Below are 25053 nucleotides of genomic sequence, written 5' to 3' on the forward strand. Positions count from 1 at the left end.
TCCTTTGAGGACGAGGACTGAGAGGTCAGATATGAAGTGATCACGTTGTGAAAAGTGTTCGCTCACAGGCGATAGGGTGTTTTGGACCAACAAAAGTTACATCAGTAAAATATATGATCTCACTCACCTAGTCTCTCTAATATCCTGGGACCAACTTGGCTACCACAACACTGCAAACAACATAGCAAGCTTGACTGCAGTCTGGAAATACCTGCAGAGTGTGAACTTGACGTTTAAGGTGCATAGGGTATCACTGAGGAGTAATGGGATGAAATTAAGAGCAGGGAGCCCTTCTGCCCCGTTTTGGGGATTACCCAAGGGGCACAGGGTGAATAACTACCACCCTGCTCACAGTGTGAGGGAGCCTTGTCTGTGCCCACGTGGGGAAACTCATTCAAAACTACCAGCTGCTGCCAACACAACTGCCCCATTCCGGGCTCGGCAAGCCCGCTCTTGCCCTCTGCAGGCTAGCAATTTGCAGACAAACCCGTAGGTTCCCAGAGTGAGGCCTTGGACCAGAGAGAACTTGTGGCTAAATCTGGGGGCTAAGTATCCCCACAGAGTTCTGCTCTGGCTCCAGGGCAAAGGACCCTCCAACCTGTCTGGACACCCCAGTGTGTTCTACATGAGTGCCCAGTCCCTCAACCTGTGGAAACCCACAGTGCGCACAGATTTACTGCCTCTGTGGAAGCAGCACCCCGAGTTCGCTAGCTTCACCTCAGTTCACTGCACTCCTTAGCACTTAGGGCAGGTCTGTGTTTTAATGAAGATGCTGTACGCCGATGGGAGAAAGCTCTCCTGTCAGCATAGTTAACCCATCTCCAAGAAGAGGTAGCTATGTTGACAGGAGAAGCTGTCTACACCAGGGGTTAAGTCAGTATAACTGCGTCACCATGTGGTGCTCCTGGCTCGAACCGTCCTGACAGAGAGATGCATTGGGTTGTGGAAGTCCTCAAGTTGGCATGGCCAAGCTCTGGAGAACGGGCATGGTCAGACCTTAGATCCCAGGGTAAGGTGGGAACTAAAGAGGCTATTCCAGCTCCACCAGCTGTGATCCCCTGCATGGCCCTGTCTACATCCCGGTTATTGCAGTGGCTGTGGCAGTGCCAGTGAAGACAGGCCGGTGTCTTTCTGCCGCTTTGTCTAGCCCTGTTCAGAGAAAAGTGTAGGTTATGTGGTGATAAAACCACATGTGCCCTGTCTGCTAGTGAGCCCCCACAGGTAACACAGGTGGGGTCCCACTACTGGTAGCGATGGTGGCAGATTTCCCTCGAGAACGGTAGTGTAGCAGGCCAGCCTTCGTTCCAAGTGCACGGGCAGCGACTGCGAAATGTGACATGGGCAGTGCCAGGCTGGCTCAACACGGGCCCAGCCCAGTGCAGCACCACATGCCTCAGGAGAAGGGGCAAGAGCCTGCAGCCGGAGAGGAGCCGGGAGGGCTGTTTGGGGCAGGCCTAAGGAGGATAGAAGTTAAATAAACAATAAGCTATGGAGCTATACCTATCTCCTAGACCTGGGGAGGGGAGGGGAGCTGGGCCAGGGGACTGACTGGAGGTGACCTGGTGGGGGGAGGGCAGGGCCAGGGGGGAAGGAAGGGGGTGCTGGGGGCGTGGCCCTTGGAGGGGGAGGGGCAGACTGGGGGGGAGAGGGGGCTGGGGCAGAGAGCACATCGTGGTGACTACAAGTCCCCCCAGCATGCACCGGGGCTCGCCCGAAGGCCAGGGGTTGCCGCGTTGCATGCTGGGATCCTGAGCGGGTTGCCATTTCCTTGCTGCCCCCACGACGTTGCCTCGGCTGTCATGGCGGAAGCGGCACGTGACTGTCTCTGGGGCCTGCCGTAAATCGCGGGGCTGTCGCAGCGCCACGCCCCCCCTTCCGGCACGGCAGCGCCTCGCCTCGCCGTGCGGTCCAGTGGCGGTTGGGCGGGTCGGTTGGCGCCTTTGTCCTCGCGGCGGAGCTGAGCGGCGGCCTGAGGCGGAGAGCGGGCTCCGGAGCAGCGGTAAGTGCAGGGGGCGGGGAGAGGGGCCGGGCCGGGGCCTGCGCTCCCTGCGGGCTGGCGGCGGCGGCGCCCCGTGGCCTGGCCAAGGCCCGGCCGCCTCCTTGGGCTGCCGCCGCTCGTGCGCGGCCCGAGCCGGGCTGGGCCTGGCCAGCGGCGAGCGGCCGGAGGTCTCCGCGCCGCGGGGCCTGTGAGCGCGAAGGACCCCGCGGCGGCCGCGCCCATCCCCGCGGCGCCGGGCTCTGCTCGGGGAGCCGCGTGGCGGGGCGGCTCGAGCTCGGCGAGAAGCAGGTTCCGAACTTGGCCCGGTGGAGACGCGTGCGCTCGAGGCGGCCTGGCCTGGCCTGGCGGGGGAGCCCCGCGCCGGAAGATGCTGGCGAGTGAGACTTCTTTATACGCACGTGTCAATATTTGAATAAAAGTCTGTATTGCAAAATAAACCTCGGGGGACATGTGTTAATTTTTCTGGCCTTCCTGCACTGCTAATTTCCCCTCCTCCCCCCGCTGATGTAAAACTGCCCAGTTGTGGTCAAGCTTTTTATACACACCGATTTATCCTGGTCTTTGAACTCCGCTAAACATTGGGGTAATGTTTCAGGATCGATATGCTGAATCTTCTAATCAAATGTGTTTGCTCCTGAATCCCCTCGTGGACAGGGGCAGGTTTAGTAGCGAATAGGGAAACTTTTTCTAACAAATAAAAAGTGTCCAATTAATTGCTGTGGAATTTGTTTTGACTTCAAAAAAAGGTTTCTAATTCTTTTACCTTGGGAGGGGGAAAGACTTCCATATGTAGACTGAATGTGATTAGGATTAGGGGAGGGATACCTCAGTGGTTTGAGCATTGGCCTGCTAAACCCAGGGTTGTGAGTTCAATCCTTGAGGGGGCCACTTGGGGATCTGGGGCAAAATCAGTACTTGGCCCTGCTAATGAAGGCAGGGGGCTGGACTTGATGACCTTTCAAGCTCCCTTCCAGTTCTAGGAGATGGGATATCTCTATAAAAAAAAAAAAATGAATTCTTCCTGGAGGTGTGGTTTTCAGTTGCTTAGGGTTGAGTTAGTTTAACGCAATTGGAAAAACACCTTTTTTCCCATCAAGATGTGGCCTTAGCATGCAAAAGGTAGCTCCATTACCTCTGCTCCTCAGAGCTTTGCAAAGCAGCATGAATTTAATACACTTTGGGTCAGTTTCACTGAAATGTCAACTTTGTGTCTTACACTGTGCTGCTTGGAAAAGCCATGAGCAGGAGCACGGCCAAAGAGACTGGCACTAGTCACAGGTGAGGAGGGCACCAAAAAGGGTGTAGGCAGGGATAGACTGTGGCTGTGTCTACCCTAGAGACCGTACAGTGGCACAACTGTATTGCTGCAGCTGTGCCGCTGTACCTCTCTCTGCGGATGGGAGAGTGTCTCCCGCCAACATAGTGCTGTTTACACCGGCACTTCTGTCGGTGCAATTTACATCGGGCAGGGGTCTGTTGTTTTCACACCCCTGAGGGGCATACGTTTTACTGACGAAAACGCGAGTGTTAGGCCTTCTCCCCAATCCCTGCAACAGCCAGGAGGCTTTGGATAGGAGATCCCTCCCAATGGTTAATTGGATGGAACTTCAGATTTAAGATCCCTACTAGCATAAGCCTCATACAAAATGTGGAGCCCCTAGCAAGGTCTGGGGGTGGCTCTTCATTAGCAAATACAGAACTCTTTTCCCACATTCGTGACAGTTAAAAAGATGATGAAGGATGAGCTGGACTTCTTGCCATGGCATTAGCCTGCCCTGAGACCACCATCACTATTAGCTAGAGGTAGCCATGAAAGTTATGGTCCTGTAGCCAGTTGGTGTCTAGTAATTTTTTGTAGCTGTGCTTTTACAAACTTGCATATGTTATTTCAGTGATATAGAATATGGTATCATATCCAACTTTCTCCTCTGTCACTAGGCCAAAAAGTGTGAAGGTGCTTGTGAAATGCTAAACCCTTAGTTTTGTAAACAGATCAGAGAGATTTGCCATTTCTAACATTTTACTGCTTTCTGTCTAAAGGCAGGGGCAAAAAAAAGGGGGGAGGGGAACAGAAACAGCTGAGTACAGTGCTCTAGGAGAGTGAAATTCTCCCATTCAGCGTTCTTCCCACCTGCTCTTTTCCTTCTCCTTTGGCTTGTCTGACCCAAAGCCACCTGTCTGGAGGAAGAGCTGCTTTTCCTAGGGTAGAATCAAATTCCTGCTATTTACTTTCTGCCGGTACATCATAGACAAGTTTCCACTCTCTCTAGCAGAGGATTGGGTTCAGTGCATTGCCACTCTGAGATTTATTTTTTTTTAAGCTTTCTTTTCAAGTGACCTGTGCTTGTGCCCCCTATCAACACTGGGACTCCTTCCTTAGCCTCCCTTAGTTGGATTCTTAGAAGGAAGCTGAATGGGGAAATCATTCATTTTCCTGAAGCAGTATCCCTGCAGTGGGACATGACTCTGATAGTCTCAGTATTAAGAAACTGACCTTACCCATGTCTTCAACTAAGAAGAGAAGACAGCAGCTGGGAACAGTAAATAGTCTCTCATTGAAACCCTATACTAACTACTTTTTAAAGTAGAGTTTAACATATGGGACATGCAGATTTCAAAGGTTACCTGAAAAAGGAAAAGTGTGTCCTTTTTTGCTGCTTTATGATGTTGAAAGAACAGGCTTTTTCATCCTAAAGATTTTCTACGTGATTTTTATATTAGAAATCAAGATCTTTCCAGCCCGCTTTTGCTGTAGGACTATGGACACCTGGAGATTAGTAGGGTTATGACATCTCAAGAGACTGAAACTTGGACAGTTGAGTAGGGGGAAAGGATTTTTACTTTGACTATTTAAAACTCTTGTTTTATACCTGTTTGTTTAAAATGCCTGAAAACAGTTTCAGGAAAAACTCATTAAATATTCACACCACCTACCTCTTCAGCTGATGAGTGTCAACACTCAGCTAGTCTTCCTGTAAAGACAGGGTGCACAAGATGTGGTATTTCTGATATTGAAGGTAAATAAACAACCCTTTCAGGCATTCTTTATACATTATAAAGAAGCAAAAATTGACACAAGCACATCTTTTCCCTTTGCAGTTCACTTGTGTAAGTGAAACAAATATTGTTACTAGCCTTTCAAACTTACTATGAACATAGATGCGAATAAAGAACAGGAGTACTTGTGGCACCTTAGAGACTAACAAATTTATTAGAGCATAAGCTTTCGTGGGCTACAGCCCACTTCTTCGGATGCATATGATATTCCCCATATGATATGCATCTGAAGAAGTGGGCTGTAGCCCACGAAAGCTTATGCTCTAATAAATTTGTTAGTCTCTAAGGTGCCACAAGTACTCCTGTTCTTTTTGCGGATACAGACTAACATGGCTGCTACTCTGAAACCTGTCATAGATGCGAATGACCTTCAGAAAAGGTCCCTTGATATTACAAATTCTGGAGTGGTTTTGTGACAGAATGCCACTTTTTTTTTTTTTTTTTTTTTTTCCCTGGCACAATTATGTGGCACTAAAAAAAACAGTGCAAACCCATTTTATCTTTTAAGGAGTCTAACTTGCTTATCCAGAGGCTAGTCTTAAAAGAAAACTACACTGATTGTAATTAGGATTTGTGGTTGCGGGACTAGTCAAACTATGACTCATAACTAAATATAAAAGGATTTTATTGGTGTGTTCAAAATTATTTTCCCAAGTAATTTCTTAATTTTCACTCCTCCCACCCCCAAAATAAACTCCCACTCCAGCAAAACCCCCACTCTTCACTCCTGGGGGTGAACTCTCCATGTGAGAGATGGTTAAAATCCCTCTATTAAACAACTACCTATTTGCAGAGACTAACGTTTAGTGTCTTTAAGCCTATTCTGAATTTTTTGCTTTAGGGTTTTACTGATTTTTTTTTTTTTTTTAACCTAAAGCTTTAAACCCTGCCTATACGTTAGCGGTGATAGTTTCAGTATCTCTTAGAGTGAGAGTTTAATGCCAGAAGGGACCACCAGATCATGTAGTCTGACCTTCTGTATATCACAGGCCTCCAACACCACCCAGCACCCCCACCAGGCTGGATAAAATTCAACAATTTTATTTGAAAATAAAAAAACTGTGATTTTTTTAATTTAAATTGGATTTTTAAGTTTGTGATAAATTTTTCTTTTAAAAATTAAACTTGTTTCAAATGAAATCTGAAATAATACAGTATGTTAGGGCCTAAACTACTTACACTCTCTTAAAACATTTAAATAAAAAATAAATATGTGGAATCTATGAGCAGCTATCAAAAACTTGGAGTTAAAAGCTGCTTTTTTTATATAAAGAGAGAATCGGGGAAAAACTTAACTTTTGTGGTCAAGGTTTATAAATATGGCACAATAGGTTATACTGTATTAAGGGCTTGTTTTGTTTACTAACATACATTTTATATGCTGTTTTGTGCATTTAAATTCCAGTTATTCTAATACACCCGGACATAATTTATGTGCAAAAAGTTAATTATCTAGTAAATAAACAATATATCACCATTTTCTAACATACTAAAAATATACAATTAAGATTAAGAAAATAATAAGCTTAATAATTGCTCAAATGTTTATTGTTATAGTATACCCACCTAGGTAGTAGGAAGGTATATAGAATCTAATGTAAAGGTTCTTTTAGTTGTAAATCAACATGTTTTAATGATTATACCAACCAATGCAAGTGCACTTTTCTTTAGAAAATAACTCAAGTACAAATGGAAAAGTTCGTTAAAATTGAGCTTTCCACTTGATTTAAATTAATCCACTCTGACCCACACGAAACCCCAAAACCAAAATTAGGCCAATGTATCATAGTCCCAAGAAGATGTTGCTGGTATCTCTAGATTTGTCTACAGTAAAGAATGTTTATAAAATTCTACTGTAGATATTACTGGTGGAGATGAATAAGTGGGGAGTCTTTGTACACTAGGGAATTTTTAGACCCGGCTTCAATAGTAGATGATTTCTTGCTGGGGAAGCAGATTGGGACACAGGAAATGAACCTCGGTGTTGGTATGAATGGGAGATCAGATTTTCACTTATTAGATCATTCTACTTTATGTATTTTGGTTAAGTGATTCAATTACTGACAATTCAAAATATTTTTTTAATTAATTGTAGATTTTTGAAAATCTTTTTTCATTCATGCTAGTGCTGTTATATTTGTCTCATTTTACACTGCTACTGTGAAGATGTCTGTTTCCTGTTTGTTTTATCTATTTAATTAGTATTTTTTACCAATGTACTGAATTCTTAGATGCTGCAGTGGTGGGCCCTGTAGAGAAGCCTAAGATAGTTATTCACTAATTAGATTTACTGATTAGGATGTTCCTATATAAAATTACTGTTTTCTTAGTTTGGAATTGAACTAATGAAAAAATATCCGTAGAGGGATCAATCATGGATTTAAAATTAAGGGTTTAGGCCAGTAATTTCCTTTTAGCAGGACAGGAAGATTAAACCCAACACAACGTAAGATACAGTTTTCTGCCAAACTTCCAAATCATCTGTGTAAGGATTTCTCTTGAATGCAGCTTGCTTAAGGCAGACCCATTGGCCTCTAGTCTGCAAACATGTTAACTTTAACCTTGTTCCAATGTAATTGTAATTGTCGTGGATGTGAAATGATATGCATGGCCATTTTTCTTTTTTGCGAAGAGTTGCATTTGGAACGAAAACAAAATGGCTCGAGGACGCACGAGCAATAGCATCAAACAGAGCGACTTCACTAACAGCACCAATCCACAGGATTTAGAGAGAAGACTTTTTGTCGGCAATTTGCCCACAGACCACATGACCCGTGAAGAAATGGAAGAGATATTTTCAAAATATGGCAAAATCAGGGGTTAGTATTTTATTTTGTTATGGCTGGGAAATCATAGTCAGAAACTTAATTTTCATGCCACATCTGATGATATTGAGAAGGGTGACAGTGAAAAAAGTGACCTTTAGTGACATTTCTTTATCTGCATTTTCCCTGAAAACTAACTTCCTTTAGTACAACTGAAGCCTAAGGCATGTTAGAGCTATGGCAGTTTCTCTTTTATTCTTTTGGGTTTGCAGTATGGGACTATACCAAACAAGTCTATACTTTCTAGGGCTCTCGTATTCTCTTAATTGGATCTTGGTCACTTTAGTGCCTTTTGATCACTGTCTTGTCAGAAGAAGTTGGGCTGTTATATAGCATTTCATAATCGCCTTAGCAACATTATTTTCCATTTGTTGTAAATTCTCCTTCGCTTTGGTCCTGGTTAACTTATTTGAGTGTTCCTATTAAGCTTGGATAGATGTTCTTGGGTAAAGTCCCTTTGCTTGTTCAGCCCTGTGGGGTTTATATAATGGCCTGCATGTGGTAGTACTGTCCCTTAGTTGTAACTGGTCTTGCCCTGCTATTAATTTTTCCAGCCCTCAGCATGTTCCATGGCTATGGGTTCGTGCAGTATGAACGTCTAGAAGACGTCCAGGCCGCTCTGGACGGTGAGAAGGGTCGCCTTTTTAAAGGGTATAGATTAGGTAAGGAAAACTGCTCCATGCTACTCGTACTGATGCCAGCATGCATTTGGGTAGAAAGAAGGCTTTTTCTTTTAAAGATCTATGGAAAGACCATTGTGTGAAACCTGCCTTGAATATTAATCGAAATTTGCATTAGGCACTGTATATTTTTTGAGTTTTGTTCTAGTCTTGTGTGTGGTACTCTGCTCCCTCTTGATATTTTGATCTTTCTCCAAATTTATTTTTATATTTTAGTATTTAAATAGCACTATAAGCATATGTAAAGCACAGCATAACAAGTAGTTGGTGCTAAACCAAAAAAATCTCCAGTGTTCACCGGCCCTTACTGAACTTCATTTTTTTAAATCCTTTGTTATTGTATGCTAGACGTCATCTTGATAGATAAAGGGAATTGATCACATAACTAAAAGTTAGTGTGGTTGCTTAGGTGAAAGTGATCATGACTTGGTTATATTTATGAGCAAACAGAATAAATTAATATAAATATGAAGCATTGTGGTACTTTACAAAGACCAGTTTCACAAAGCAGAAAACAATTTAATCAAGTCAACTGGAGAGAGAATTTAAACAGAAAAATGTGAATTAAAATTGATGAAGGAAGCAAGAGAATACAAGGAGAAATCTATGGCCAGCAGAGTTAAGGACAGTAAGGAGGAGTTGAAGTATGTTAGGAATGAAAGGAACCCTGACAGTGGTATTGGCCCATTTCAAAATGGAAATGGTAGAATTGTCAGTTATGCAAAAAAGACAGTTCAATGTTCAATAAATATTTCTGTTCTGTATTTGGGGGGGAAAGCCAGATGTAATCATCATATAGTAATAAAGAAATACTTTCTAGTGTAGCTAGTAGTTGCTGTTTAACATCCTCCTTAAGGTTAGATGCTTTTGAATCAGGGGATATGGATAACTTGCATGGCTGAGGAGCTCTTTGGACCATTAATGTTGATTTTTTTTTTTTTTTTTTTTTTGGATGTCTTGGAAAACTAGAGAGGTTCCAGAAGACTGGAAGAAAGATAATGCTGTGCCAATATTTAAAAAGGGTAATTGGGATGACCAGACTAATTATAAACTTGTCAGCTGAGACTGATCCAGGCAAAATAATGGAACAGTTGATACAACATTTGAATATACCAAATTAAAGGAGGGCAGTCCAATTAATGCCAGTCAGCATGAATTTATGGAAGATAGATCTTGTCAAACTAGTTTGATATTTTTTGATTAGTTTACAAGTTTGGTTGATAAATGCAGTAGTGTTTATGTAATAAACTTCTGAAAGACCTTTGACTTGGTTCTGCACAGCAATTCTAGTAAGAAACTAGAACAATATTAAATCAACATGGTACACATTAAATGAATTAAAAACTGGGTAACCAATAGTTAGGCCTCAAAACATAATTGTAAATGGGGCATGATGGTTGAGTGGATGTGTTTTATAGTGGTGTCCCACAGGTATAAGTTCTAGGCCCTATGCTATTTAATATTTATATCAGTGACCTGGAATAAAATATAAAATCATTATTGATAGTTTGTGTCATCTGCAAAAATGTGGGGAATGGAATAATTGAGGCTAGGTCACTGATATGGCGTGATCTGGATTGCTTGGTAAACTGGGCACAAGCAAACAATGTGTTTCACTACAGCCAAATGTAAGGTCTTAGAGGAACAAAGAATTAAGGCTGTACTTACAAGGAGGGGGTCTCTATCCTGGGAAGCAATGACTCTGTAAAAGACTTGGGGGGGCAATGGATAATCAGATGAACATGAGCTCCCAGTGTGATGCTGTGGCTAAAAGGGCTAATGCAGTGTTGAGGGAAATACTGTGTAGGAGTTAGGAAGTTAATATTATCTCTATATTCAGCACTGGTGTGACCAGTACTGGAATACTGTGTACAGTTCTGGTGTCCACAATTCAGATGATGGAGAAGGTTTAGAGAAGAGCCAGGAGAATGATGAAAGGCTTGGAAAACATGCCTTTTGGTAAGGCCCAAGGAACTCAGTCTAATTAGCTTAAAGAGAAGGTCAAGGGGTGATCATCGCAGTCTGTAAATACACCTACATGGGGAACAGAAATTTGATAGAGGGCTCTTCAGTCTGGCAGACAAAGGTATAACAAGATCATTGGCTGGAAGATGAAACTAGACAAATTCAGACTAGAAATAAGGTGCAAATTTTTAACAGTGAGAGTAATTAACCATTGTGACAACTTACCAAAGGTTGTGGTGGATTCTTCGTCACTGTACATTTTTAAATCAAGATACATTTTAGAAAAACCTGCTATGCTGTAGTGCAACCACAGCTATTGTATTTGAAAGCAGAAATTAAGTCAAGAACATCCTATGGCCTGTGTTGTGCATAAGGTCAGACTAGATGATCACAACGGTTCCTTCTGGCCTTAAAATCTATGAAAATCTTCCAAAACACAAGATTTTAAGTTTTTTCAAAAGGTGTTTTTGTAAATGTTAAATATTTAATCTGTAAATGCTGATGGCACCAAATAAAGTTTTCTTGAAAACTGTCCATTTTTCAGAAGAGAAGAATCCTTTAAATGTATGTCCAGTTTGAAGACATAAAATCTTAAACTAAGGAAGCAGATAGTGTTGCACTTAAAGGGTTACATTTGGTAAAAGAATATCCTGCAATGAAAAGTCAAAATGCAGTGAAAACAGTACTACGTTAGATTTACATTTTCTGTGTGCTAAAGTCAAATGTCATGAACACATAGGGACCTCTTAAAAGAAACCAAATAATTTAACCCCATTTTTGCATTGCACTAAAATACTTTTACAAATACACTGAAACTCCTTTAATTGTCTCCTTGATAAATAGATCTGTTCAGAGAATAAATGTCCAGCATACCTAAAGGTAAATACGGTAGAAAGTTGCCACGTTAAATAGACAAAACGCCCATCCATTTCTTAAACTAATGTATCTGTCTCAAATAATATCCTGTGAATTTTTATGCCACTGGTTTCTTGGGTTACCACTACTTAATGCACAAATGGTATTTGCCTTTTCATTCACTGTCAAAAGAGAGAACACATCCTTTCTTGTTTAGAGTAAGAATGAAGATTGAAACTAGCATCTTTGTTTTAATTTTAACTAAAATTCAGCATGAAAAGCTTGGGAAATGAAGGTAGATAGTAAAGCCACCATGTTTCTGCCTCCAGAACTCTACATGCCTTGTTTTTGTTTTTTTTCCAAATGCAGGAAAATTGAAAGCTATACATTATTTAAATACCTACTCATTACTGTTATTTACATTGTTAAATCCTCAAACAAGTGGTACATGTAGCATTTAGGTGATTTTCTTTTTTTAAAGGTTCTCATGACTGAGAACAAAACGTCCTAAACCAACCGTTACTCTGGAGTGGTTTTGTTCTTGCCCACATTCAGATAATAACCTCATCATCTCTCTGCTACCATGGATGTTTTCATCATTTCTCTCCAGACTAATATTATCAGCTGTTTTGGCTGAACTTGTGTTCTTGAATTGGTTACAGCCTTGTGGCTCCCTAGTTCTCTTGTGTGTTCCACTCTGAACACTTCAAGGAACATTTTCTGTGCAGTTACTCAGACATGAACAATTTTAAAATGTCTGATGTCTGCATTTATTTGCATCACATTGACTTGATGGTGTTATGACTGCATGAAGTTCACTTCATGGGGTAGTTTTTACTTCAAGTCCCTTGGATCCTTCTGCCTGAGAGGTGGAGATTGTGCAATTTGATGTCACAACAGTCCCTTGGAAGTCAATTGAACTTGTTTTTGAGAGCCCTTGGGTTCTTTTCCAGAAGGATGACAGCATCCTCCATCGAACAGGACTGGCTTTGAATTTTGAGATGAAGTGTACTAGCCAACAGCTTTTCATTCACGAAGGATTGTCTGACTCTTTACTTTTTCTCCTGGAATCCATGGAGCTGCATGCTGTTGGTCCACAGACTACAGGAGAAAGAGGTGGTGTTCTCTTATGGGACAAGGAGTCTGGACATGGGTCTAAACATGATAAAGGGATAGAATTTCATACAAACTGTCCACTTCTTTTAGCTGGAAATCACAGTAATCCATGACCAACCCGTTGCATTGTACTATCTTAATTTTAATAAAAATAATTAAAGTGACAATGCCTCTTGGCTGAATGGATTTCCTTGCACCATATGGCTGTCTTTGAACTTTTATTGCTTTAATTTAAAATGTGCTGACGATCTCTTTTTTGTTCCATAGCATTGAACAGATGGGTTGATTATTCTTTTCAGATATTAATAAAGCAGCGGAAAGAAGAAATATGAATAAGGCTTCATCAAGGTCCAGCCCATCACGAAGGTAAAGTACCTGGAAGCAGTGAGTTATACTAGGAAGGTTAGGCTTTAGGGTATGAGCCCTCCTTCCTCTGCTAAATGTCTAGTTTTCTTCCCTCACCACCACCTCCCCAACAGAATGGAGACACTCAAGTGAACAGTTAGAATGTGTCCATCCCTTCCATGTGCGAAGGGCCTCACTGGTTCCAACAGCTCAGGAGGCACAAGGGAAACCTTGTGTTTGCTGCTGTGACTACAACTGGATGCTGCATTTTGCAGCATAGGTTGTGTGAAATTTGTTGGGGAACGACTGCTGTTTGTTCCTGACTCTTAAGTGTCAGGGAAACAAGGCGTCTATAGAGAATACAATGGGTATATAGCATTTGCCATGCTGTGCAACAGAGAATACCAGCACTTTACATCTTCTGATGTCGAAGGCTTCCAGTGCTCACATGAGCCTGGAAAATGATTATGCAGACAACGCACACTACAGGGAGAGAACTTCCCTTTCTGCATGTGCAATTGTATCATACCGTCATCCTTCTCTGTACAGTTACATTGGGGATACTGGGCATCTGCCTACTTTTCCCACGCATCCCTCCCCCAATAAATAGGCCCAGTGTGTACAGTCCCTGTGTGTCACTCTTCTTGTGCAGTCACACAGCAGATTGAGAAGAGACACATGAATTAACTACATTGCAGGAGGAGACTCCTGAATAATGTCCATGTTTTACTATGGATTGTGGGTGAACACTGCAGTTACATTCTGACGCAGTATGCCTCTTCTCTGGCTATACGACAGAGCTGTGTACACATAGGGAGAAATGTCAATGTCAGTACTGAGAACTGTATGAACACTACATGTAACCAGTCTCAAACATCCATGTTTCACAGCTACACTGCAAATTGTATCGTGTCTGTGTCAGTAGAGATTCCATGTTCCTGTACATAGATACAGTGGGCCACAGCTGGCTACTGTTTATGGCTATGTCCAGTTACAGGGGTGTCCCAGCAGATACTGTGTGTCTCTGTTTGTCATTGAGTGTGGTCAACACTACCTTCAGTTACACTAGAGATCTTGGGCGAATATGTTCCTTCCTGGACCTCATAGAAGGAGTAAGAAGTGTATGGGGTTTCCCGTGTAAATCCTGAATGTCTGGGGATACAGAATGCAGACGTATACTGTAAAATTTGCTGCATTTATACTACAGAGCACAAGTGGATTTATAGAGCCCGCTGCCACTTGGCGTCGGGCAACATTGCAGGAGCATGCAAGTGCAGGCCGCTGCCTCTGGGCATTGGGCAATGCTACAGGAGCATGTGAGAGCAGAGGCCAAAATCACTGGGCATCAGGGTACGGGTGATGCCACAGCCGCGTGTGCGAGCACAAGCCAATGCCGCTGGGCATTGGGGTTCAAGCGATGGCGCAGGAGCATACGCGAACACAGGCCGATGCCACTGGGCATTGGGGTTCGGGCAATGGTTCAGCAGCGCGTGCAAGCACAAGGCCGATGCCGCTGGGCATTGGGGTTCAGACGACGGCACAGTAGCGCCAGCAGATTTGCGGAGGCTGATGCTATGGGCATCAGGTAATGCCGCAGGAGCGCAAGCGGAGGCTGATGCCACAGGAGTGCAAGCAGATTTGCAGAGGCCAATGCCTTGGGCATCAGGTGAGCAGGAGTGTTTGAGCAAGCAGCAGCTGATGCTATGTGTGAGTGTTTGCATCACCGAGGGCAAACAGCTGTTGTGCATCCTTGTTCACGATGTCTCACTCCAGATAATGGATGGATGTGGCCTGTATACCTGTTTAGGTAAACAGAGTGGGAATTAATACCATATACAATGCAATTACATTGCAGTCTTGGGTGGTTGTATTGTATTCTACCCTATGGCTTACAGCAGGATATGGGATACTCTGTATCCCTGTGTCTGACTGTACTGTACATTCCAGGTGGATGCAGTGGTATCTACTCTGGTTTCACTGCAGATTACAGATGAGAATACAGGATGTATTTCCTCTAGTTATACTGCAGAATGAGTGGGGAATACTGTGTGTATCCCTAATCTAGTGTGTGATTACACTACACATCGTTGGTGAGGATATGCTCTATATCCTGTCTGTATAAAGTGTAAAGCAGGAGGGGAAACTGTTTCCCTGATATTGAGGATGGTTACACTATAGATCATGTTCAAATATGGTGCATCTTCTCGTATATCACAGGGAGACTGTATCCCTGGTGCAGATACATTCTGATCACTGGAAAACACTGTATATATTACCTGTGGGTAAAACAATAGTTCATGTTACAGGATACACACTGTATCTGGCTTATAAAGAAAGACCACAGGGAATACTGTGTATCCCTTGGAAGCAAATGGTCAAAGTTATTACATGGAATCCACATAACTTCCTCACTGCTCAGAGAAGAGGGGCATAGGAAAGTAATCATCAGCTGGGTTTGGGTAGGTATCTATCAACTTGGTATTGAAGCCTGAACCTCTAGCTGGCTAATCCTGATACTCACTCTCCAACTGATTCCAAAATGAAATTGTCAGCCACGTAGAACTTACGGGAGGGATTTGCCTTCGTTTTGCTGTGAAAGAAACTATAGTAATGAATAGCATGTTCCATACTTCCTTCAGGACCTAGGCTAGTTAGCCAAGGGGAATTTAGCAATTGGAAGTGTTGGTTAAAAATCTCAATGAAATACTTCCTTTCAAGTGTTTCTCTTCTCACAATTGTAAGTGTCCTGCAGATGTTTGCCATGTGAGAGTACATACTGCTCTGCTCGACGCTCAGCACTTCCATTCCTAAGGCGTACTGTATGTTTATGGCTTAGAGTGGATTGAAGGCTATGCTAGATCTGGAAAACAGAGCATTATTTGGGAAACATTCTATTTTGGAAAAAAGCATGCAGTCTTTCACCTCTCTTTCTGTGTACTTCTGACTGAAGATGGCATGCTGCTGTACTACAATTAAAAGCCTGAGTGAGAGGAGACATTCAGGTACCATTGGGAATCATGATCCTGCTGATGATCCCGACCTGGCTCGGTTAGTACTGTCCTAACATGGGGCATCATGCAGTCACACTGATTTCCTTCAGGGAACATCTCATCACTGTACAGAATCCAGCCATATGGTCTTCATGATCACAACACACATTTTCATAAACGTGGCAATATTGATGGAATTGTTTCAGGGATTCTGCTCTCCTTTTTCAATTCAATGACTTAAAACAGTCCCTTTGACATTTAACTACAGTGTCCTAGTGGATGGGAGGACATGACACCCGGGGTTCTGTGTACCAGTTGTCCGAAAAACAAATGTTTTGCTTGAAAATTCCTCACTGGCTGTGAGGCCTGACATCTTTGAGTGATGGTTTGTTAGCTGCCTGCCTTTGTCTTGCACAAACATCCTGCACTTCGAGTGGTGGTCCAGATAGGGTGTTTTCTGGAGCTTGCTGGGCTGTGCAAGGCATTTGAATAAGAAACCTTTTCAAAATGCCTTGACACAACCCTTTGGACCTGTCTCGCTGCTTTTGTTTTGATGGGGAATAGGAGGGGAGGATTCCGCTGCTGAGCAAAAGGTTTCTGTGGCCACCCCAGGTAAGAGGTCTAGGGCTGACAGTGCTCGTGCTTTTTGTCTAATGGCATTTCCCTGGTACTTTCCTCAGAGAACCATATGCGTATGGGGATGGCAGAGATGCGAGACGTGATCGCTCCCCTATTCGGGGGAGCCCACGAAGAGAGCCAAGGGATGGTAGAAATGGCCGAGATTCCAGAGACGCTCGAGATATTCGAGGTAGAGATGTACGTGATCCCAGAGATGCTAGAGACCACCGGGACCCTAGAGATCTGCGAGAGCCCCGGGACATCAGGGATCCTAGAGATCTGCGAGAGCCCCGGGACATCAGGGACCCTAGAGACTTACGGGACCCCCGGGACATTCGAGACCTGCGTGACCCACGGGATCCTGTGTATGATCGATATCGGGATGTGAGGGAGCCACGGGACCCTGTGTACAGGTATCTTATACTACTGGATTGGAGCTCTAGTGATTTGCTGCCTCTCTTGTGGTGATGATACTAAATTGGGACCTGTTGGTCCTCATACAGATTGTGGTAGTTTGACCATCTGGAGGATAGCCAGGTACGTATTTTAATGATTAACCTGGAAGAGTGTTTGCATGCATTATGTTGGGAAGAGTTGGGGTTGCATGAGGGGATGATGTTGGTGCCTGGAATTTTCACTTCTGAACATACAGCAGGCTGTGAATCGTTTGCTTTGCAGAAGAGATGATGCTTATGACCGTTACCTTCGCCTGGAAGACTATTACCGGAGGAAGGATGACCCTTATTATGATCGTTACAGAGACCACTTTGACAGAGCCCCGTTGAGTGCAGAAGGTCAGTTTTCTTCTCCTCCCTGCACCCCCTGCCCCACGCCTCCAATACAATTTTTTTTAACAAGTATAGTGTTATAGGCAGGTTTTCATATTCTGCCACCTGAAGATGGTGGAAGGTTGCATCCAGCCCTGAAACGAGTAGTGCAGCAGATCTACCTCTGAAATGGTGGATTGCTGTGGGGGTTGGGCAGGCTGGCAGGGATAGCTCAGTGGTTTGAGCATTGGCCAGCTAAACCCAGGGTTGTGAGTTCAATCCTTGAGGGGGCCACTTAGGGATCCTGGGCAAAATCAGTACTTGGTCCTGCTAGTGAAGGCAGGGGGCTGGACTTGATGACTTTTCAGGGTCCCTTCCAGTTCTATGAGATAGGAATATCTCCATATATTTATTTATTTTAATTCTGAGTGGTTAGACTGACATTATTCACTTCCTCCATTTCCATGGCTGGCTTTCTTTCAGAGCGTCTGAAACGTGAGGAGCGACGCAGGGAGGAGCTATACCGGCAGTACTTTGAGGAAATCAAGAGGCGCTTTGATTCAGAGAGGCCTGTGGACTGTTCTGTGATAGTGGTTAATAAGCAGACAAAGTAAGAAGCTAGTTGCTGTGACCAGTTGTGAGCCTCTGAGTAGCGGGACGCTATTTGCTTTGGAATAAAAATTACCCTGGATTTTCAGGGCAGTTTCCATTGTAGCTGCTATTTGGGAGAGTAGCTTTTGAGCATTTAAGAGTGTTGCAACCAGTTTCTTTAATTCTTTTGACAGCAGATATTCTATTTTTGTTGGGGTGGGGAAAACTAAGTATTTTGGCCTTGAAAATCTATTATTCTGGGTTTCCCACACACACTTCCTGTAACAGCCTGGTACTTCATTGATACAGGGCTACCTGAAATGGCCTGTGGTTACTCTTCTCTTCATTATTAATTGAATTATTAATTATTGATTAAAAATTAGCACTATGCAGTAGCAATAAGGGCACACATTAGATGGATTTAAAACTGGCTGACAGATCCCCAAAGTATTTGTCAGTGGGTAACCATAATCAAATGGGGCTGTTTCTAGTGGGGGTCTGAAGGCAGCCGTAGTAGGCCTGATGCTAGTTGATATTTTCGTTAATGATCTGGACGTAAATATCAAATTTCTGCAGATTATGGAAAAATTGGCAGAATGGTAAGTAATGATGGCAGGGCAGACATGCAGAGCAGTCTGCATCACTTGGTAAGCCGAGGGCTTGTTTTAAAAATGTGTTTTAATACAGCCAAATGTGAGGCATACACACAGGAACGAAGAATACAGGCCATACCTACAACTGCATCCCGACTCTGACAAGGGTCTAGGTGGGCTAATGGACAAACAACCCAGCATGCGCTCCCGGTGTGTCTCAGAGCTAGTGCCAACCTTTGGTTGTATAAACGGGAGTAGTGAACTGGGAGGGGATGGTACCTCTGTGTACAGCATTGGTGGGACTGAGGCTGGCTACTGCGTCCAGCTCTGGTGTCCATATCGTCAGAAAGATGTTGAAAAATTAGAGAGGGAGCAGAAGAGAGTGACAGAAATGATTCAAGGGCTAGAGAAAATGCCTTACAAAGAAAGACTTAAAGAGCTGGGTCTGTGTAGCTCATCAAAAAGAAGTTTGAGAGGTATCTTGATTACTGAGTACTAAAGGGCAGAACAAAAGCCAGTGGCTGGAAGCTGAAGCCAGACTAATTCAAATTGGAAATAAGGCGCAAATTGTTAACGGGGTGATTAACCGTGGGAACAAACTCCCAAGGGAAATGGTGGATTCTCCATCTCATGATGTTTTCAAGACTGGATGCCTTTCTTGAAGATGTTTTTAGTTGTATACAAGTTATTGGGCTCAGAACAGGGGGAACTGAGTGAAATTCTCTAGCCTGTGATATACAGGATGTCAGACTAAGATGTTCTAATGGTCCCTCCTGGCCTTAAAATGTATGAATCTGAAGGGCTGAGACGGGATTGTAAATCTTGGGTTCTGAAGCATTTGTGTTCTTTTCTATAGCTTGTTGATCAATGGTTCATGCTAAATTAGTCGTGTAGTCATGCTTTTAGCTCAAAAGAAGTGACTAAGGGAAGATCTACAAAACCAGCCCTCTTTTGAACAATCCAGACAGGCAGATTCCAATTCCTCTCTGATCAGTAATTGACCCATACTCCCTATTTTTGGTTGCGCTTAATGTTTTTTGGTGCATGCAGATGTCAACAGGCTTCCAATTCCTGTTGTCCAAAGACACTGAATGTAGCTGGACCCGGTATCTGCTCTTCTGGAGGCTGCTGGGCCTTGTGCACATACAGAAGTTGCATCATCCGTTTAACTTAAATTCAGTTTTGAACAGAGTTAAACTGATGCAAAAAATGAGCCTGGAGGTGATGGAAGTGAACACACAAGGGTTTCTGTACATTGCTGGCATATTATAACGTGCACTGCTTTTGTTTTGTGTAGGGAGTATGCCGAGTCAGTGGGGCGGAAGGTGCGGGATCTGGGCATGGTGGTGGATCTGATCTTCCTCAACACAGAAATGTCACTGACTCAGGCCCTGGAGGACGTGGGCAGAGGAGGGTCTCCTTTTGCCATTGTCATCACCCAGCAGCACCAAGTTCACCGCTCCTGCACCGTTAACATCATGTTTGGCACACCACAAGGTACAGAGGCCACAATGGTCTGCTGATTCAGATCACTCAGAAGTGCTAGAAGCACTTCCAGTGCTGCCTCAGAGATTCTTCTCTCAAGCAGAAAACCACACAAGACAGAACACTTCCTTGCTGTGACATAAATAGCTATTAATGACCGAATGCCTGTATGAAACAATGTTGAAGTGAACCTAGATTTCCCACTGTGAGGGAAAAGAGCAGTATGGCTCCGTGCTCTGTCTGCAAATCCCAGTATTTCTGGTGTGAAGCTCTGGGCAGCTTTTCTTTAGATGCTGAAGTCCTTCTCTGCAAGTATTATTCAGAGTGTGCGCCAATTCTTAGATCTATGCCCTGGTCCATTCACCTTTCTTCTTGTGAGACAGAATGAATGGCCACAACCTCCTTAAAGGTGCCCCCAAAGGAGACAGTCGGGCTTGTGCTCTGTTGTTTTATGATGTATCGTGGCTCAAAAGACCTTTTTTTTTTTTTTTTTTTTTTTTTTTTTTTTTTGGCTGCTTATTGCTCCAGTACTGCTGCTGATCAGAGCTTTGCCTGGAATCAGCAGAGTGAAATTCACAAGTGTGGCTTTTCCCACTGTTTCTATTAGAACTTGTGGCAGCAAGGAAGTTGAGAAGAATCAGGTGAGTGATATTCTGCTGTTTGGGAAAGCTCTGAGCAGCAGCAGAAGAGAGGCAGGTACTGGGGCTATTCATGGGGAGCTAGGGGCGAAGTAGCAGAGACCATCCCCTGGTAGTGGTTAGATGTATTTGTATGCAATGTAAGGAAGAGAACTGCTTTCTTCCTACCAATAGGGGAGTTTTGAGGAAGATCATCTTATGTATCAAACACCTAAACAGGCTAATATGAAAGGTGTTACCCTGGTTGAGAACCACTTCTGTAGTTAGTGGTGCTGGAAAATGTTCCAAGCCCAAGCTTGGACACTAAGAGTTGCTCCTGCCTGTTCACTCTGATCTGCTGATCCAGGTCAGCAGAAGGAGCACCTAATATTTGCACCTACTATCAGTGGGGTCCAAATAGTTAAAGCCTCTTTTTGTGCAGAACATCGCAACATGCCCCAAGCTGATGCCATGGTGCTTGTGGCAAGGAATTATGAACGCTACAAGACAGAGACCCGAGAGAAGGAGCGTGAAGAAATAGCCAGACAGGCTGCCAAGATGGCAGATGAAGCAATTCTGCAGGAACGCGAACGCCCACCACCCATAGAGGAAGGTGTCAGAGGGGGCCATCCGCCAGGAATCCAGACTCTCTTGAACCTGCTGGCAGACAACCGCTATCTAACTGCTGAAGAGACCGATAAAATCATCAATTACCTGAGAGACCGGAAGGAACGAGTACTTAGAAGTACTGACTCTCTGCAGGGTAAGTTATCTGTCATGTTCACTCCAATGCTATGTACCTTAACAGGCCTTTGAGGCAGAGATGTCTGTTAGTCCGTGTCTACGCTACCAGACTTTGCTGGTTCAACTGTTGGTTGGGTGGGGGGTGAAGGTGTGATTTCTGAAGGACAGCTACGCTAGCAGAAACCTCTAATGTGGGCACAGTTACACTGGCAAAACTGCGCTGTTCCCTGTGTAGCTTGTTTTGCTTGTGGGAGGTGGCTTTACGACAGTGGCAGAAAGCACAGCTTTGACGGTACAGCTGTGCCCACATGAGTGTGTTGCCAGTATGACATGCCAGCTCTCCCTTATCAGTAGAATGCTCTCGGCATAGACATAGCTTTAGAGTATTGAGGCTGTCCTGATCATTCAGGGATCTCCCTGGGGTGTTAGATTCTCTCTGTGAGATTGCAGGGATACACCAACTGAATAGACTTGTCATGTGAATGGAGATGGTTCTGTAAGTGACATGGCCTGTGTTCTGCTTCCATCCCACTCACCCAGAGTAGTTCAGTCCCACCCGTTTAGAGGAAAGGGCAGTAGTTGACTTGCGTGGCTTGGTAACTATACCCCTCGGGGCTCCTCTAGGATGCCTGTGACGAAGTGGGACCGTTCTTAATGTTTCCCCTAATACTGTGTGGGTGCCTCAGTTTCCCCTATGCATTCCCCTGTGCATTTCTTAAGCCTCTAGGTGGTGGGATAAAGGCGAGTGTGCACAAATCACTGACCCTCTGTCTCAGAGGGTCGGTGATTTATGCACACTGGAGGGTCGGTGATTTGTGCACACTGGCCTTTATCCCACCACCTAGAGGCTTAAGAAATGCACAGGGGAATGCATAGGGGAAACTGAGGCACTCACACAGTATTAGGGGAAACATTAAGAACGGTCCCACTTCGTCACAGCCTGTTCAGATGGGCCTGCAGAGAATTCACCGTTTTCTTTTCTCTTTCCAGCTCCATTGTCGAGACAGTCTCTCGGGGCGCCTTCGGGATCGTCTATGACCAGCCAGGCCAGCCTTCCAAGCTCTCAAACTCATCAGAGCACTCAGCCCCTGGTCTCGGCCACCTCTGCTACAGTGTCCTCCACTAATCCCCAACAGGAGCTGCAGGCAAAAATCCTCAGCCTCTTCAACAGTGGGGCTGCGGCTGCAGCGGCAGCAGCTGCTGTAGCAAACAGCAGCTCTGCAGCTTCCACTGCCGCTTCGGGTGGCACTCAGAACCAAAACTATGCGAATGTAGCCAGCAATCAAGCTCGGGCAGTGCAGCTCAGTGCTGCAAGCTTAAACCAGTCTCAGCAGAGAACACAGGTCCCTGGTCCACAGCTTCCTGCCCTCCCAGGCTCCACAAGGAACACCGGCCCAAGACCTGGAGCATCTCAGCCAGCCCAGGTACATTATGGTCAGCACCAAAATCGTCTGCCTACCCCTAGCAACATAGCTGTTCAAAGGCCCGTATCCTCGTCAGGTATCAACTTCGATAACCCCAGTGTGCAGAAAGCCTTGGACACCCTAATCCAGAGTGGCCCTGCGCTCTCCCATCTGGTGAGTCAGACAGTGGCCCAGGGGCGAGCAGGACCCTCAGCCCCGCAACCCATGGGCTCCTACCAGCGACACTATTAACATCTAGCTGCAGAGCCAATTTCCCTTCCCTTCTCCATTACCATACTCGTAGCTGTTTGAGTCTTTTGTCCTAGACCCAGGGCAAATGCCCTTGAAGATGCATGTCCTCTCCCTCTCTGGGTCCTTTGCTGTCCCTAGGCCACTTCTGCCTCCGCAGTGGCTAGAGCACTCACTCCAGTAGGATTGCTGTTGAGTGTGTTGCTAGTGCCCCTCTTTCCCCTTGGTTTGGGTTAGCTGTTTTTGGAGACGAGAGCTCTGCTCTGTCAGTGACAAAGGAGTTCAGAAGCTTCTGTGGGTAGTTGAATTTTGGCCTCGATGGAAGTTGCTGCTATTCCAGCCCACCTGCGTTTCTCGCTCTTGGTGGTTGCCACTACAAGTAATGTTTGCACAGCATGTTACACCATGCCTGCAGTCTGTAGTCAAGTCTGGAGAGAATTTCACAAGGAGCGTATCAGAACAAAGTGGCTTCTTGAACTGGGTTTGTCTGAGACTGATTCCCCTCCCCCTTAGAAGCATCTCTTGCAGGGGTGTGAACTCTAGGATGGTTATGGGTTGGGTGGCTAGTGGTTAGACCTTCCTCAGAGGTTTGGGTGGGCAGTATTTGTGTGTGGTTTAAAAAAAACAAACCATATGAGCCAGATATGGGGAGAGCTCCCTGGTGGTGCTGTAGCAGCTAAACTCAGGGAGCATGAGCAAGACTTGACCCCCCAGGTAAAGCTGGGCAGTGAGTGCAGTGTGGAACTCCCACAGCAGGGACGAAGACTTCCTGGCTTAGTGAGGCCAGCAAGGATCTGCTTGCCATACCCAGGAGTGAGGAGCTTTCCAGCTTTTGTTCTGGGTACAGTGGCAAATCCAAACACCAAAACTTCCTACTCAGGCCAGAATAGGGAACTAAAAGGCTCTGTCAATTCTCCTGGACTCAGCAGCCAAGTTTACAAGCAGTTTATTACATGTGACACAAGTTTTTGTTTGGTTTGGGGCAGTTGACTACTGTAACTTTATCAACAGCCCAACCACAGAAGCCCTTGTCTGTGTGCAGCTCCCCCTCCCAGAATTGGGTACCGCAGGCTCCCTGGTGGGGGGTGGGGTCTCTACGCACTGCTGGAGCTTTGCAGACTCCATTTGATTGCTGGTTAGGTTGGGTTCTGTCGCAGGTCGGGGAGGCAGTGCTGAGAGGGCTCCTATGTTTTTTATAAGTTTCCAAACATTTTAGTAGCAGCACTGGATGCTTTTGTGGAAAATCAGGCAGAGATTCCTGATCCAGTTTTTAACCAGTGATGCGTGTTGTTAGGGCATGTGGCTTCTCTGGCTAGATCATATCTAGTGCAAAAGGGAATGCATAGCCTCTGGGGCTTCCTGGGGGAGGCAGGAAGAAACTGTTTAGAAAACAAAGTTCCTGGAGCAGCGACTCTCTCTGTCCTGAATGGTTTGTGTTCTGGAGCGTTTTTCTTTCTGTGCTGTTAACAAGAGGACATTACTTTTTAATAAAATTGGCAGGAAAAAATATGATGTTGTGTGTTTGACACTAACCAGCTTGAGCATTAAATTGAAATAGATCTTCCCTAGGAATTGCCAGTGGTCTGTTTCCTCAGGTAACCTGCTTTATGGCTTGTCTACATGGGGAATTCACAGGGAAGCTAGTGAGGGTGTAGACTGAAAACCAATAGCTATTCCTCACTTGTTCTCAGGTGGGTGATCTTATTCTGCACTGAGTGCCTTTCTGTAATGGAGCTTGATCCACTATTAGCATGGAATAACAATATCCACACAGGGAGCTTTCTGGGCTTTTTCCTCTGCATCGACAAGCCTGCTGACACTGGCCAGTGCCAGATGCCAATGAGAAAGTGTGAAAGCCCTTTCTTGCACCTGACTCTGTAATCCTATTGCAGGGGAGGTTATGGGCTTGTCTCAGATTCTCAGTGCTTTTCAAGTATTTATCCTCACACCATCCTTGTGAACTCCTGAATTCACATTGCCAATCTGTAGAAACCATTGGTCTGTGCCCACTTCTCAGCAGTGTGTGAATGGGTGTGTCAGCAGCATGGAGGCCCCCAGTGCACTGCTGGGGAACTGAACCTAGGGCATTGGAAGATGGGAGGCTAGTGATACCAGTGAGAGTCATTTCAAATGTCCAAAAGTTCTCTCTCCAGG

General features: G+C 44.7%; 1 protein-coding gene across 2 annotated transcripts; it reads left to right on the forward strand.

Annotated features, from left to right (window-relative positions):
* The first annotated feature begins 1857 nt into the window (after positions 1-1857).
* NCOA5 (nuclear receptor coactivator 5) lies at positions 1858-24463 on the forward strand. 2 transcript variants are annotated; one of them, XM_054046395.1, is made up of 10 exons: positions 1858-1999; positions 7689-7875; positions 8436-8543; positions 12797-12863; positions 16513-16863; positions 17129-17244; positions 17701-17827; positions 19699-19898; positions 20946-21266; positions 22238-24463. In XM_054046395.1, the coding sequence occupies exons 2-10, from the start codon at positions 7713-7715 to the stop codon at positions 22900-22902; spliced, it is 2118 nt and encodes a 705-aa protein (XP_053902370.1). In that variant the 5' UTR covers positions 1858-1999; positions 7689-7712; the 3' UTR covers positions 22903-24463. The 2 variants fall into 2 exon arrangements, with proteins under 2 accessions (XP_053902370.1, XP_053902369.1); XM_054046394.1 differs by lacking the exons at positions 7689-7875; positions 8436-8543 and having other exon boundaries at positions 1916-1999.
* The last annotated feature ends 590 nt before the right edge of the window (positions 24464-25053 follow it).

Source organism: Malaclemys terrapin, chromosome 12 (assembly GCF_027887155.1).
Source record: "Malaclemys terrapin pileata isolate rMalTer1 chromosome 12, rMalTer1.hap1, whole genome shotgun sequence".
NCBI classification, from domain to species: domain Eukaryota; kingdom Metazoa; phylum Chordata; order Testudines; family Emydidae; genus Malaclemys; species Malaclemys terrapin.

Coding starts and splice junctions, on each gene's coding strand:
- NCOA5 (XM_054046395.1), top strand. CDS start 7,713: ATGGCTCGAGGACGCACGAGCAATAGCATCAAACAGAGCGACTTCACT. Junction 8,544..12,796: donor TTTTAAAGGGTATAGATTAG/GTAAGGAAAACT, acceptor TATTCTTTTCAG/ATATTAATAAAGCAGCGGAA. Junction 19,899..20,945: donor CATGTTTGGCACACCACAAG/GTACAGAGGCCA, acceptor CTTTTTGTGCAG/AACATCGCAACATGCCCCAA.